The sequence below is a fragment of the Urocampus carinirostris genome, chromosome 5, assembly GCF_059441175.1.
Source record: "Urocampus carinirostris isolate Australia breed hairy pipefish chromosome 5, RoL_Ucar_1.0, whole genome shotgun sequence".
Taxonomy (NCBI): Eukaryota; Metazoa; Chordata; class Actinopteri; order Syngnathiformes; family Syngnathidae; genus Urocampus; species Urocampus carinirostris.
This window is the reverse complement of record NC_142353.1, coordinates 34,862,637-34,878,028: the sequence shown is the minus strand read 5'-3', so window position 1 is coordinate 34,878,028 and position 15,392 is coordinate 34,862,637. Positions and strand designations below refer to the sequence as shown.

Genomic DNA, 15,392 nt, shown 5'->3' with positions numbered 1-15,392 from the left:
TGTTACACAGAAGGAAATGTAATAAAAATATGATCCTAGGCAGCCAAAAGAATTTACTGATTGTGTTAGCATTAACAATATTAGCACGGTGAGTCAAGCGCTATAATACACAAATTGTCAACTCTTTTGGATTAAGACAGAAAACTGAAAAAATAAAAATAAAGAGTGAGTCAAGGTTGAGCTATAGCGGGGTTCAAGAACCTATGGCTCATGTTGCCTTTTTTTGCTCTTTTTAAGAGTAATTATGGCTCAAGATAACATTATATTTATGCAAATTTCATCAACATCATTCCAGTTCCGATAGGCGCAAAGTCGAGTCTATTGCACACATAGCTGACATAGCGCTAATAGTATAAATGGCTTGGTCCAGTTTATAAAATGCATACTTCCCACTACTCCTTGTCACTGTGTCACACCAACAGACCCCATTTTGCCTGTACATTGCGAGGAATACTTTGTATGGAAGCTATAAAACAATTTAAGTTCACTGTTGAGACATTTCATATTGAAAACCCAGAGAAAAAACTGTAAACAGCCAGAAACACCAGCATAGCACAAAGAGCAAGTTGATTGGGTGAGCGGTATGGATGGGCGGAGCCATGCATGCAACTCTCTGCCGGGAGTAATCTGCACCACAGCTAAATAAGTCAGTATCCTCGTTTGCAGTATTCTGTTACATTTTTACAAAAGAACTCCTCTTGCACCTTGTTTTGAAACTATTATTTATGAAATAAATGAAGGTCAAAATGAGCCTCAACGATCTTATGCAATAGAAAACTCGTTTATTTTGTTAGACTGATCTCGTCTTGCTCATTTCGGCTCTGATCTGGATCGTCTCGGTCACTGGTAGAGGACGACAATGTCATTGTAGATTGCTAAAATTGTTGCGGCATTCTACATAGTCTGTCCTGCTGAGAGTAAATAGGTCTCGCGTTGTGTTTGTAAGGTTTATTATCGCTTAACAAGGGGAATTGCTTTCATATAGGTTGATACGTTTGCAATATGTTTCTTTATCCAGAAAAATAATTAAATCCCAATATAAATGTTCCAACCTGTAGCATATCAACAATTGCATTCGACCCCCTCGTAGCTGTTTCATGAATATTAATCAAGTGTGCTGTTGGAATAGTTTAGCAGCTTAACTTACCAGATCTGTGTTGTTCCAGAACCAGATGGAAGTGCCCTCTAAGGGGTCGCCCGTGAACTCAGAGTTGTTTTCTAACCCAATGAGATGAATATGAAAATTACTCCAATGTCCTAGTTCAGATTTGGAGGAACCAGGACCCCCAAAGCTCTCCCTCACCTAGGACGGTGGGTGCCATGCACAAGCAATCATACTGCGTGACGTCCTCCTCGTGGAAGTCTGAGTTGATGGGGTAGTGGTGCGCAAGCTTGATCATCTTCTTGAAAGCATCGTAGATGAAGATGAAGCTGATGAGGGCAGAGAAACCTTCCTCGGTGAAGCGCGTGAAGTATTTGACCAGGTAGCTGGCATCGGTGGCCACCAACACCAGGCACAAGAACGCCGACCACAGGCCGATCCATAAGCGGAACTCCAGATAGTTGAATTCGTTGTCCCTGGTTTTTAGGCGAATCATAAAAAAATATATCATTTTCAAATGTTTTTATACTGCTTAAAACAGTTTTGTAGAGGAAAAACTGACTTGCTGAAGTTGAAAAGAAGACGTTCAAAGACAAGGACGGGTCCCGTGCTGCTGAGGATGGTGAGCGGCTGACCAGCTAGCAGGCAGAAGACACCGCCAGCGATTGCCGTCCCCAGGAAACTCTCCAGTACACCCTGAAATTAATATTGCTGCCATTAGTAATAGGGTGCTGGAACTATATGAGCACAAAAACGTTATTTGAGTACTCAAGTTCAATGTTCATGCACAGTATTCCCTTGTTCTACTCCAAACAACTGTGGGACTTGTGTACAGAGACAAAAACTACATGCGAACTATGGTTTACTTGCTAAAAAAAGCCTTGATTCTCCAGGACATTTCTTTTATTTTCTGCTCCCACAGTAAAAATGCTTTTGTTCATATATTAACAGTTGTATCCATCATTTTGGAGGTAGAGTAAACAAGCACTTTACTTTGTTGATTTTGGTGATGGACATGAATTTAATCATCCTTGAATTTGAAGTTCAATGACGTCTAATTTAGTAAAGACGTCATTCAGGTCTGCCCCCCTTGTCAGACTGCTCACAAATGGGATATATAAATGTTTTTTCATCTGCCACTAGTCATGTTAACGTTTAGTTTGGATTGCTCCAATTAGCACCCAGAAAACAGAAGGCTGTTACCTGATTGGTTTGAGTGTACTGGTGCTTTTAAATTGACGCGGAAATTCCTCAATACAGACGCTTACCTACTTACGAACGAGATTCCCGGTTGAATTTGTTTGTAAGTTGCTTCAGTGCTATATTTTGTATGGTTAAGGTTTATATAAGTATGTTTAAGGCTTGTATAAGTAACCTGTATTGTTTTGTACTAAAAAATAAACATTTCACAAAACAATTTGCTCTACAAAAATAAATAAAGTTGAGTTTAACTTACTTTTGGAGAGAGTGGCTGAAAAAAAGCGCTTCAACCATTTTCTCAACCGCATCAAGGTTTCTTATTCCACTTTCATTTCAAAAGAAATGGCTCACCTCTTCTTTACACTTTACACCAACCATATTGAATGGATGCACAAGATATAAACAATAAAAATGTCAAAGTTCTTAGCGCGCTAGAGATACAGTATAGAATGTTTACACACAAACTAGGAAGAGGAAGCGGATTTCTTTTTCAGTGTGGATGCTTGATGAGCTCTCACAGGGCCACATGCCGGTAGTGGCGGAAAGAAGCACTACAGTACTGTCCTGTACTTGGTAAAAGGTGCACACAATACAAAATCTAACTTACAGCAATGTCTGGATATTTATCGCCATCCCGAAAAAATGTTTTTCGGGATGGAAGCATATGTTCCGGGTAGACATGCGCGTCGTCTATGGTCGTAGGTAGAGGAGCGTCTGTATACGTAAATGAAATGAAATGAAATGATCTGCATTTATATAGCGCTTTTCAAGTCAAGACTTCCCAAAGCGCTTTACAGTGTGCTTCACATTTCCCAATAGCGGCCGTGCAGCCATGTAAGGCGCTAACCTGCTTATTGGGGGCATTAGGAGTTCAGTGTCTTACCCAAGGACACTTCGACATGTAACACGGAGGAGCCGGGATTCGAACTGCGATCTCTTGATCCCAAGACGAGCGCTCTACCTCCTGAGCCACTACCGCCCCCAACGTAAAAATCCGCAGAACTAATTAATGGAAAAAAATCCCAAATGCACTGAGGACGCGGAAGTCGAACCACTATACAGTGGAACCTTCGCTGTTCGGTCAAAAAATCGGAGTTCGAACACCGGTACGCTAGGGTGCGATGCTGAGCGGCGTACGGGTGTTTTAGCCCCTAATTATGCCTCCGAAGAAGGTCGGTGCATGCAGGACAGGTGAAAAAAAAAAAAAAAGTTGTTTGTCCAACTATTGCCTTTAAGAAAGACATAATAGCTAAATATGAAAGAGGTGTACGAATTTCCGATCTTGCTGGTGAATATAGCATGGCTAAATCTACTATCGGTACGATAGTAAAGAATAAGGAGGCTGTGAAATCGAGTGATGCGGCTAAGGAAGTTAGCACTATAAGCAAGCAACTGACGCAAGTTTTAGAAGAGGTTGAAAAACTTTTGAGGATTTTTCTCTCCCCACCGTCCACCACAAAGGTAAGAAATCCTATTCATAATCCTTTTTTTTTATTTTTACACGTTCATATTAGCATAATCTTTCGTACGGAAGATCACGCTAACGCGAACGTATGATTAGCCTGGGTTAGCTTCATGGTTACGTTCATGTTAAACATTCAGGGTGTTGGAACGGATTAAAACGATTTTACATTACTTTTAATGGGAAAAACGATTTTCGGTGATCGACCAAATGGGTTTTCGAACAGGGTTCTGGAACGGATTATGGTAGAGAACCAAGGTTCCACTGTATGTCGACAGAAGACATCTGAATTTCCTGCACGTTTAAAATTTTACCTGACCCCCATGTAAATTGATTTTTTTTTTTGTATTTTTTTTCTACTTGATTTTGTAACGGCGGTCTTACCTGCATGTTCTCCGTAGCATCTCCCAGGAGTCCCCCGAAGGTGATGGCATTGGTGACGGTACCCAGATAGATGAACAAAATAGCCGACAGGGCTTGAATGTGGAAGGCGTCGGTGATGTCGCTGAGCAAGAAAGGCGCTTTTCTCTTGATGTCCAGTAGAAGGCCGCCGCAAAATCTGAAATGGGTAAAAATTAATTTCGGATCTTTTCGGGTCTACTTTGTGAGGGGTCTGCGGTGTAGAATGATGCCGCACCTTCCTGTTTTCTCCAGTTCCTCCCCCACGGCGTGTCCACCTCCTCCGTCCCCGCCATCGTGAGGCATGTCTCCATTCATTTGGGGGTCTGCTCCAGCGTACAAGTTTTTCCTGAAAAAAACAAGTCAAAAAGGGCAAATAGCGCCCAAATTAGATATTGATATTAAAACTGGCAAGAACAACAATAATATGGGACAAAATTTGTGAAAATAATAAAAAATAATAAAATATATATAATCATTAGATATGTTTATTCCAATTTCTTGTTCCACTATCCGGTATTATTTCTCATTTTGAATATCATTTTACAAGATTTACTTTAAGAATAAGTTTTGGTAGAATATCTATCCATTCAACAATTATCTGCACCTCTCATCCTCAGTAGGGTCGCGGGGGAGCTGGAGCCCATCCCAGCTGTCTGCGTTGAACTGGCCAATTAACCTGACATGCATGTTTTTAGAATATGGGTGGAAACCGGAGTGCCCTGAGGAAACCCAAGCAGGCACGGGGAGAACATGCAAACTCCACATGGGGAGGCTGCGGTAGCTGGACTTGAACTCTGAACCTCTGCACCGTGGGGCTGCGCGCTAACCACCCCGCGCCGCCTGTTATTACAAAATAATATTATTCTTTTCATTTAAATTATTCATTAATAATTATTTAAGTGTAACAAATTAATCTTCCAAAAATATATATTTGTTTTAAATTGGGAAAAAGATATTTTGACTTGGAAGGATACTTTTTTCCACTCATTCAACCTCATACATGGTGTCACAGTACTCAAATGTTGAAAAATTGGGAGGATGTTTTAAGACACAAAAAGGTTAAAAGAACACGGTTATATAATCACAAAAAGTATTATTTTAATTTCCAAGAAAAATAAATTAAAAGGGTTGTGACTCTCAAGCTTGAAAATTTCAACCTCTTGACAAGCGAAAGGAATTTCAAATGACCTTTTGTGCTGCCATTCGTTTATTAATATCTTTCAGAATTAACAAATTACTTAAATGTGCAGTCCTGAGAGACATTTTGTGTTTAAGCCCTTTACAACTGAATGTGACTTGAGATGACTTGACTTCCCACAATGCCTTTATCTTCATTTAGTTGAAAACAACCGAATTACTTCCCATGGTGCCTTTCTCCTCATTCAGTTCAGAATCTCGTGCGCTTCACGAAGAATTTGCGACTTGACGATACAATACTGTATTGCAGTGGTCCCCAACCTTTTCTCTACCACGGACCAATTGAGTGTTTGACAATATTCTCGCGGCCCTGACCAATAAGAATATCAACAATTTGGTACTGTGACTAAAAATAGTGTGATGATGAGATAAAACCTAATGCCTAATGCAAGTGGTCTAGTAGATATATGCTCCTCATCGCGATCTAGGTTCAAATCCCGTTTGATCCAATGTTATGCAATTGAGATCCGTGGCAGATTACTTGACTGATCAATGCAGGTACTCAAGTCCTAAAATTTCATCCTAGGGACAAGCAAAAGGAATTTCGAATGACCTTTTGTCGGCGGACGGCAGAGTTTTAGGTGGTTCGATCCGGATGGCCGGGTCCCACTCGCCGGGAGGCAAAACGATCACCTCGTCCAAGAACTCGTCGATGCCGGCAAGGAGGTCCTGCCGGTCTTTCGCCTTGTACGCGATGTCGTGAAACACCTGCAATAAAACACAGTAACTATCATTGTTATGTATTTTCATTACCGTAATTGATATAGATTGTAGATACAGTACCTTGCCAAAGTATTGGTCCCCCAGGAATTTAATTACAAATTGCTACATTTTAGGCTTGAAACTATTTTCTAAGAATCAACAAAATGTGACACACAATCATGAAAAAGTAAGTAAATGTAGTCAACATTTGATATTGTGCTGACAAATTAAAAATTAAAAAGTAAGCGTTGAAAAAAAATTGGCCCCCTTTGAGTTAATACTTTGTACAACCTTCTTTTGCTGCGATCACAGCCACAAGTCTTTTTGGGTATGTCTCTATAGGTTTTACACATCTTGAAACGGAAATATTTGCCCATTTTTCCTTAGCAAAACAGCTCAAGTTCCTTAAGGTTTTATGATAATCGTTTTTGCACTGCAATTTTCAGATTTTTCAAAAGACTCCATTCGTACACCTTCATATTGTTAGTTTTATACCATTCCATTGTAGATTTTGCTTTAAGCTTAGGGTCGTGAACCTGCGCTCCTTTATTATGTCTCTTGCAGACTCAAACAGATTATCTGCCCGAATCGCCCTGTTTTCTGCCTCATTCATCTTCCCATCAACTCTAACAATCTTACAAGTCCCTCCAAAAGAAAAGCAACCACAGAGCTTGATGCTGCCACCACCACGTTTGACAGTGGGCATGGTGTGCTCAGGGTTATGTGCAGTTGTCTTATGCAGATTCTACCATCTCAGGTGTGTATGCCAGCAGGTCATCCAATGTGATAAGGGTCCTCTTGGTTGCTTCTCTGCTTAGTTTTTTTCTTGTTTGGCGCCAAGGTTTGGAGGGACAGCCAGGTCTTAGTAAGTTTACATTAGTTTTATGATGGTATTATTGCTCACACAGTGCATAGGAAATGAGGAAATGTGGTGAAATCTTCTTCTATCCCATTCCAGTAATGAACTTTTACCAAACCTTCCAATAGGCCTGCCTGGTGTGTTCGTTGGTCTCCATAATGCTATCTGTTGTTCTATGAGTCTATCGAAGAGCATGTACATTCAAACAGAGACTGAAGTGCACTCTGTTTGTCATTGTTAGTCATTTAGGTCGACATTGGATCATTCTGAAATAAACAGTTACTTTTGGACTCAGTTGGCAATATGTTTGCAATACTTTTAAGTTTTTCATTGTAAATATCATTCAAAAAGTTATAATAATTTGGTTCTACTTCACGATTGTGTCTCACACTGCTTTCTTCCATCTTCGTAACATTGCTAAAATACGTTCAATACTGTCTCAGTCTGATGCGGAAATTATAATTCATGCATTTGTTACCTCCCGTCTCGATTACTGTAATGCACGACTCTCTGGTCTCCCGAAGTCTAGAATCAAGTCTCTTCAGCTGGTACAAAATGCGGCAGCGAGGCTTTTAACTAGGACAAAAAAGTACGATCACATAACACCGATTTTGGCTAACCTGCATTGGCTCCCAGTTAGCCATAGATGTGACTTCAAGGTTCTCTTAGTATTGTACAAAATCATACATGGACTTGCTCCCTCTTATCTTTCAGATCTGATTTGCCCCTATGTCCCGGTCCGGAGCCTACGATCTGAGAGTGCCGGTCTTCTGGTGATCCCAAGAGCAAAGAAGTGTTCTGCTGGTTCGAGAGCGTTCTCCATCCGGGCACCGGTGCTGTGGAATGCTCTTCCCCCTGAGATCCGATCTGCAACCTCAGTGGAAATGTTTAAATCTAAACTTAAAACTCACTTCTACTCCATAGCATATGAATAACCTACTCTTCTCGTCGGCTGAAAAATAGTCTGTGTAATATAGTGTAATAATCTGTGAAGCCCTTTAAGACTCTTCGTGATTTAGGGCTATACAAATAAAGATGACTTGACTTGACTTGACACATGTTATTGATTCCTAGAAAATATTTTCATGTTTTTATGTTTTTAGCTTTTAAGTTTGGAGCCTGAAATGTGGATATATGACAAAAAGTTCTTGAGGGGACAATGCTTTTGCACTGTACATAGTAAATGAACACCAATCAACATTTCCATTGGAATTAATAAAAAAACGCTATCTTGGGCCCTATTTCAGGTGATCCTTTTTGTATCAAATCTCACCTCATCCGTCATGAGAGTAGCGATGGCTCGTCCGATCTCATGATACGACTTGGCTTTACCTTTGGGCCCCAGCAGGACAAATAAAAACCTTGAAACACAGACAGCATAAATGATTACATATTGCACAAACAATTTACCCTATATTCTTGGCTACAGAGCGCAGCTGATCAAAAAACGCATGTGCACATTTAAGGAAGACTCTCAACTTTGTTTTTGTACAAGCTACTCTGGATTTTGAGTCACATTCCCATCTATTCCAGAGGGGAAATGTCTACTACAGAAAAGTAACATATCGTGCCGCGATTAAGAAACTCAATGTGAGTTCAAATTGCGTAACATTTGCGCAGAAGTGCAATAAAAATAATTATGCGTACGTATTTGGACTCTCTCTAACAAGTTGTGTTGTCTGATGGAATATTTCAGTGTGGCAGCAGGCGACTAATTATTAAATATATTTTTCCTATCGGGCCGAAAACCATACCGTCATATTAGGATGTAATCAGTCTGATAACTCTCAGCCTGAAAATTATTGTAAGCAATGGCCTATATAAGGATGTTTTTTATGTAGAAGTAATAATACTTGGTCTCCTCTCTCTCATTTTGTCATGTGTACAAGAGAGCTTGAGATGAGTTGCATGGCACAGCAATGTACAAGCTTCTGAATTTTAGTCACTACAATACATTGTACACAAGATCAGTCTCATGCAAGCACTTGTTACTCCAGTCTTCTTCTACACTTGCGAGATATGGACTCTCACAGCAAAAATGGAAAAGAAAACCCAGGACTTAGAGATGCGATGCTACAGAAACCTTCAAGGCATCAGCAACTTAGCCCATGTGACAGACGAAACGGTGCGCAACACCATCAGAGGGCACATTGGACCCTACGAAGTGCTGTTAACTGACGAAAGCTTCAGTTAAAAGATCATCAGGACTGACCAAGATAATTCTCCAGGGCATAGTCCAAGGGGACAGGAGGAGAGGAAGACCGAAAAAGAACTGGGCAGACAACATTAAGGAATGGACTGGTGACAAATTTGCCACGACCCAAGAACAGGCCAGGGACTTTTAACAGTGGAGAAGGTTGTCCAGAGTTGCGTCCTCATTGGTGCCTTGACGAACAATACATTGAGTTGAATTGTGGGGGATATTTTTGTCCCACTCCTGCGTGTATAGAAACGCCAATTTTGTGGACGTAGTCTGCAGATGAGAGTCTAATCGCGGCAAAAAATCGCAATATTTTTCTGTAGGGACAGTGGGAATCTCGTTTATCCAATCATGCGCGTCACTAATTACTGTAGATGACAAGCCATTTGGCTACCAAAGGGAGTCATAGTTACTTCTGCCATTTACTGGCGCTAGATTTTATTTCTTGATTTTGACATTGAAAACACTGAAAAGTAAACACATTGCATCATAATATGCCACGTGCCCACGCGATGCTTTGTTTTAATTACACAGTCAGATTCCTCTGGTCCCCACCAGTTCTGAGCCAGCTGCCAGCCGAGGCGACCCGTCAGGATTGCCTTCAGTGAGTGTTTAAAATGTATAAAAATAGTAATGGCTTGTAGTCCGGATTTTACAGTCATCTCTGATAAATTCTCAATTATGCTCAAATTAGCTGGTGTGCACGAATTAGCCTAATGCTGTTAGGACCTGAGATGTATTCCAGTTTTTTTTTCAAGGTCTTAAAAGTAGACTATGCACCTTGTGGGAACAGGGACTTCAGTCAAGGCGCCGAGCATGACAGCCCGCTGAAGACGTACGAAGGCTACGAAGGGCGTGTCCAGGAAGTCCACCTCTCCAACCAGAACGTTGGAGGCTTCTGCATTACTGGGCAACTTCTTCATGAACTTGTTCCTCAGCTACGAAACAAACAATAAATGCATTTGGTGTCCAATTAAGAAAGGAGTAAGCAACAAGGGGCTCTGGAGCCGCATGGGGCTCTTTGGCGCTCCCTAGTGGCTATTTTGCACGTGTTTGATAATGGAAAATGATAGGGTTTCTGTAAGAGGACCAACATTCTTAACATTTTCCAATGAATAAAGCTTTATACAGTATATACACTACCGTTCAAAAGTTTGGGCTCACCCAGACCTTAATGCGTTTTTCTTCTGAAATGGAAAGTATCGTGGGGACATTTAAAAGTTCAAATAATTACCCGTAAACTAAGACTACATTAAATCTCTCTTTTGGTTAAAATATCCCGAAAAGCTCCAGCTTCTTCCTGCCAGCCCTTTTATTCTTTCTGTTTTCCTCGCTTGTTCATAGAGTTGTTGATTTTGATTTCCTTATTAGCTTGTATGTGCATGAACAGAGGGAAAAAGTTAAAAAGTGAATCGATCAATGAATCATATCATGAAAAAAGGCATTTGGCATCAAGAGATTCATAGGAACACACATATAGTTCTTTTGTTTCGTTTTGATTTATAGTAACAATATTCCATAAGATAACGAGTAATGATGTGGTGAGAGCAAGGTTTATGATGGCAATTTATCTTGTAATGTGAGTAAACGATAAATAAGAGCAGTTGCTTACTCACTGATTAACAAAGGTGGGGACATGAACATAGCCCACGTGTGCTTTTCATTCATTGTTGAGATTTTATGTTCCTCGAAATAAGAGCAGAGCATTATTAAGTCCAAGGTTGACAGACAGGTTGATTACCCTTTTACTAAGGGTGAACGGAACGATCCAAATATCTATATTATTTATACTGAGCAGGTACTTGGGTTGGATCGATACTGTTGTTCTGGGATCAATACCGTCTTCCCGTTTTAACTAACACTTGATAATGTTGTTAGTGGATCCTAAGATTATACATGAAACATTTCAAATTGGACCCGGTTGATTTAATCTTTGCAATTTGGTGTCACGGTTGCCAATTGGCCCCGCCCGTTTGGTAACCAGCTGTGGCTCGTTGGCTTCTCTCCTATTTAAGCTCAGTGCTCTCACTCACCCTTTGTCAGTCCGTCAACGAACCTCTGCACCCGCAAAACGTGTGTTTTGACTCTGTCTGGTTTCCTGCTTGTGTTTCCTGTCCGGTGTTGTTCCCGTCCGTTTTGTCCTGTTTGATATCGATCTCCATTGTCTGGTATCGTTCCCGTCTATTTTGTCCTGTTTGATATCAATCTCCAGTGTCTGGTGTCGTTCCCGTCTATCTCGTCCTGCTTGTTATCGGACTCCAGTCTCCAGTGTATGATATCAATCCTGTCTGTCCCGTCCTGTCCAGTGTTGACCCCGTCTGTCCAGTGTCTGCTAGTGTAACTGGAATTGATCTTGTCGGCCTCTGGCTTCCTGTTGTTCCACGCCAGACTGCTGCCTTACTTCTTCCGCCCAGCGATCGCCGAATCACTGGTGTTTGTGTTAACGGGCATGACTGCCCCATTTCCCGTAAAATAAAGCTTGTGTGAGAAAAGTTACGCATCTGGGTCCTCCTCCTGTTCTGGTTTTGACATTTGGACTTTATTTTCAAACTGTTGGTATTTTTGGTTTGACTTTTGTTCTGAATCAGTTGATTTTGTCCTAAATCAGTTGATCAGTCAAAGTATTATATTTATTATAGTGATCAAGGTGTTTTATTTTACATTACATCGTTTACACTTTTTTTACTTCATTTCCAAAATATTGTGCAATGGATGGTGTTGGGTGTTACTTTGTATAGCTGTGATGTCGGCATTGTTCTATTTATATTTAGTTTGAATCTCTTGACTTTTGTTTTGAAATTTTTGTAATAAAAATATTTATATTTATTATTTAATGGGCATTACATTTCCAAGCAAAAAGTACCCGTATGCGATCAGAATCAATCAATGATACACCATATTCACTTGGATCAAATCGATACACACATTTTCAGTATCGCCCACCCGTACCTTCCAATACAGCTTGAAACTATCAAGACTGAGACAGTGTTATCAGTGTCACGATGTGACATAGTTTTGTGAGCTTATCTTCAAAACCTAGATTTCTTTGACCTCCAAGTGATACTCACAATAAATCACAGCTCCTATTAGCATTGCAATATCAAATGTTAGCATGTTAGCGCTGTATCTAAGGAAATAAATTCTGGACGGACGCCTGGACTTTATAGTCCGTATGCAATTTAGCAGCCGGCCGCTAACACGCAGTCACACTCACCTGGTCCTTCTCAGGCTTGTCAGAGATGTCATTGAGGCTGCTGGAGGTCAAGTTCCGGTGGGTGGTGGTGGGACTATCTGTTTAAAGCACACGTGGATTGTGAAGAGTCCGCTTGACAGAAGTTGCACCAGTGAGAAGGACAAACTAGCCCCCAAAACGCACCAGTAAACCGCCACCAACATCATGCGCTTACCAGATTTTCCGGACAATAAGGCGCACCCAAAACCCCAAAATCAGAAGTAGTATTTCTGCAATTATTGATCAGTTAAAAAATGTTATCGGTGACCACAATTATATAACAATGATAGTAACGGGGATGTACCCAGACAGTAATGGTAAGAGCACCGAATCCTAACCACCTAGGCATAGTAATAGTGTTTCCGCTAACCGCAAAGTGTGGTGTGATGTTCACAAATAGGAAGTGACACTCCAACAGTGTTGAATGATCGTTAAAGACTTAAATTAAAATTTAAAAAAAAGGTTTTAACCAGCCAGATATTTCGGTCGCTCAGCACCTCCAAAGCTCTGAACCTGAAATCGCCCCTGATTTTTACACTGTAGGCTAATTTGCAGTTTAGCTTAGCATTACTCTTGGAATAAACATGAAACCGATTCTTTTTTCACTGCACTGTCATGCCCGATCTACTTCGTTGCTCTTCAGGGGCAGGTGATTGACACCACGCTGACTTAAGCTTCTTAGCCGACCTCCGCACGCTGTCATTGCACACATCATCATTGTGGGTAATACCGTCTTTGTCAGTGCGATGCAGCCTCGGGGGGGAAATTCCTCGCAGATGCTAAGTGTTGGCTGTCGGGCTGCCAGGATGCACCATGGAAGGGTTATTAACACAATCTAACTAGGAAGCTGAAACGGATGTTAAAATGCTGTCTATCATACAGAGAAGAAAATATGTATTTAAACACCCTACTATTTTGCTATTTCTCCCACTTAGAAATCATGGAGGGGTCTGAAATATTCAACATAAGTGCATGTCCACTATGAGAGAGATAAACTAAAGAGAAAAATCCAGAAATTAAAATGCATGATTTTTTTTTAACGATTTATTTGTGTGATATAGCTGCAAATAAGTATTTGAACACATGAGAAAATGAATGTTAATGTTTGTTACAGTAGCCTTTGTTTGCTATTACAGAGGTCATACGTTTCCTGTAGTCTTTTACCAGGTTTGCGCACACTGCAGGAGGGATTTCGGCCCACTTCTCCACACAGATCTTCTCTAGATCAGTCAGGTTTCTGGGCTGCCGCTGAGCTCCCTCCAAAGATTTTCGATTGGGTTCAGGTCTGGAGACTGGCTGGGCCATGCTAGAACCTCAATGTGCTTCTTTCACTCCTTTCCCTTTTCCTGGCTGTGTATCGGGTCATTATCGTGTTGGAAGACCCAGCCACGACCCATCTCCAATGCTCTGACTGAGGGAAGGAGTTTGTTCCCCAAAATCTCACAATACACGGCCCCAGTCATCCTCTCTTTAATGCAGTGCACTCGTCCTGTCCCATGTGCAGAAAAACACCCCCAAAGCATGATGCTACTACCCCCATGCTTCAGGGTCAGAATTCTAGATGATACAGAGGTGTTCGAATACTTATTTGCGGCTATATCACAAACAAATCGTTAGAAAATCATGTATTGTGATTTCTGGATTTTTCTTTTTAGTTCATCTCTCTCACAGTGGACATGCACCTACGATGAAAATTTCAGACCCCTCCGTGATTTCAAAGTGGGAGAAATAGAAAAATAGCAGGTGATCAAATACTCTTTTTCTTCACTGTGAATCCAAATGTTATTTTTAGTAATCATGCATGTTTATGTCAGTGACAGTGGATATGGCTTTGCAAATTTTAGAACAAAATATTTTGTGGATCTCTGCTAAGGCCTCATGATTCTAAACAGATCAAACACTTCCAAGGGTGGGCGGATTGTTCCAAATGCCGATATTATCAAAACTGTGCAAGTACTTACTGTAGATAAGAGCGATCCTATTGACCTGGGATCGATACTGTCTTCCTATTTAAACTACCACTATGAAAATGTTGAAAGTGGATTGTAACATATATTATAACTTTCAAAATCGATCCAATTGTGTTTACACTTTATTTGCACGACTGACTTTATTTTCAAAATACTGTGTAATGGAAGATATTTTAGTTATCTGTTTACATTGTTATACAGTATTCGTTTTCCATTAGATATCTGATTTGAGAGGTTTTTGACTCTCTTGACTTTTGTTCTGAAATAGTTGTAGTAGAAGTATTTTATTATTTATGCAGTTTCACTATTTACAATATCTGACTTGATTTGCAAAATATTATGTAATGGAATGTATAGATGTCATGTTGATATTAGTATTTTTATTTTTGTCTTCAAATTTGTAGTAAAATTAAAATTCAATATCAACCAATCAATGCCAAGTGAATTTGTGTGGAAAATTTACACAAACACACGAAAAACGTTCACCTGATGGAGAGCAACGAGCTGCAAACAAAAATGTCAAATGTTACTGTTACTGAACAAAAATGTGAATCTGTTTTCTTTTAATGCAACAGATCCAAAAAGGCTACTTTGATACATTGCTGATTTTTGTTTTGTTTGATTCTCTTGGCTTTTACTCAGTTGTTATACTGTACAGTATATTAAAAAATCAACTTTTTTTTAATGCTTGTCAAGTTTAAACTGTTGTTGTTATATCAAAAAATTAAACATTTTTAGAGGTTAAAATATTTGAGTTGTGTTTATCTAAAACATAAACTAAATCAGGGAGGCAGGGTTCAATGATTCAATGTTCATGACATTTTGAAAAAAAGTATCGGTATTCGATTGTATATACTTGGATTGGATCGATACCAAAAATATTAGTAAGGCCCACCTGAGATTTTTAGAAACATACTTTTTTCAAATAAATAAAAAACCTCGGCTAGTGTGAATGACAGGTAGGAAACAAGAAAGACACGATTTTAAGCCTGAAATATATCCAACTACATGACAAGAGGGCCTTCGTCTAGTTAAATTGTCACTATTTTAAGTGTTGCGGCCGAAC

At 40.1% G+C, this 15,392-nt stretch overlaps 1 protein-coding gene across 6 annotated transcripts in view; it reads right to left on the bottom strand.

The window, feature by feature from the left end:
* slc4a4a (solute carrier family 4 member 4a) overlaps window positions 1–15,392 on the bottom strand; it is a 98,805-nt gene that overhangs the window by 25,197 nt on the left and 58,216 nt on the right. For all 6 annotated transcript variants that reach the window (XM_088336576.1, XM_088336579.1, XM_088336577.1 and 3 more), the window contains 9 exons: window positions 12,339–12,415; window positions 9,905–10,062; window positions 8,198–8,285; window positions 5,917–6,071; window positions 4,402–4,512; window positions 4,149–4,323; window positions 1,665–1,798; window positions 1,304–1,578; window positions 1,148–1,218 (listed from right to left, as the gene is read on the bottom strand). In XM_088336576.1, coding sequence (XP_088192702.1) covers window positions 1,148–1,218; window positions 1,304–1,578; window positions 1,665–1,798; window positions 4,149–4,323; window positions 4,402–4,512; window positions 5,917–6,071; window positions 8,198–8,285; window positions 9,905–10,062; window positions 12,339–12,415 — 1,244 coding nt within the window. The remainder of the gene's footprint in view (window positions 1–1,147; window positions 1,219–1,303; window positions 1,579–1,664; window positions 1,799–4,148; window positions 4,324–4,401; window positions 4,513–5,916; window positions 6,072–8,197; window positions 8,286–9,904; window positions 10,063–12,338; window positions 12,416–15,392) is intronic.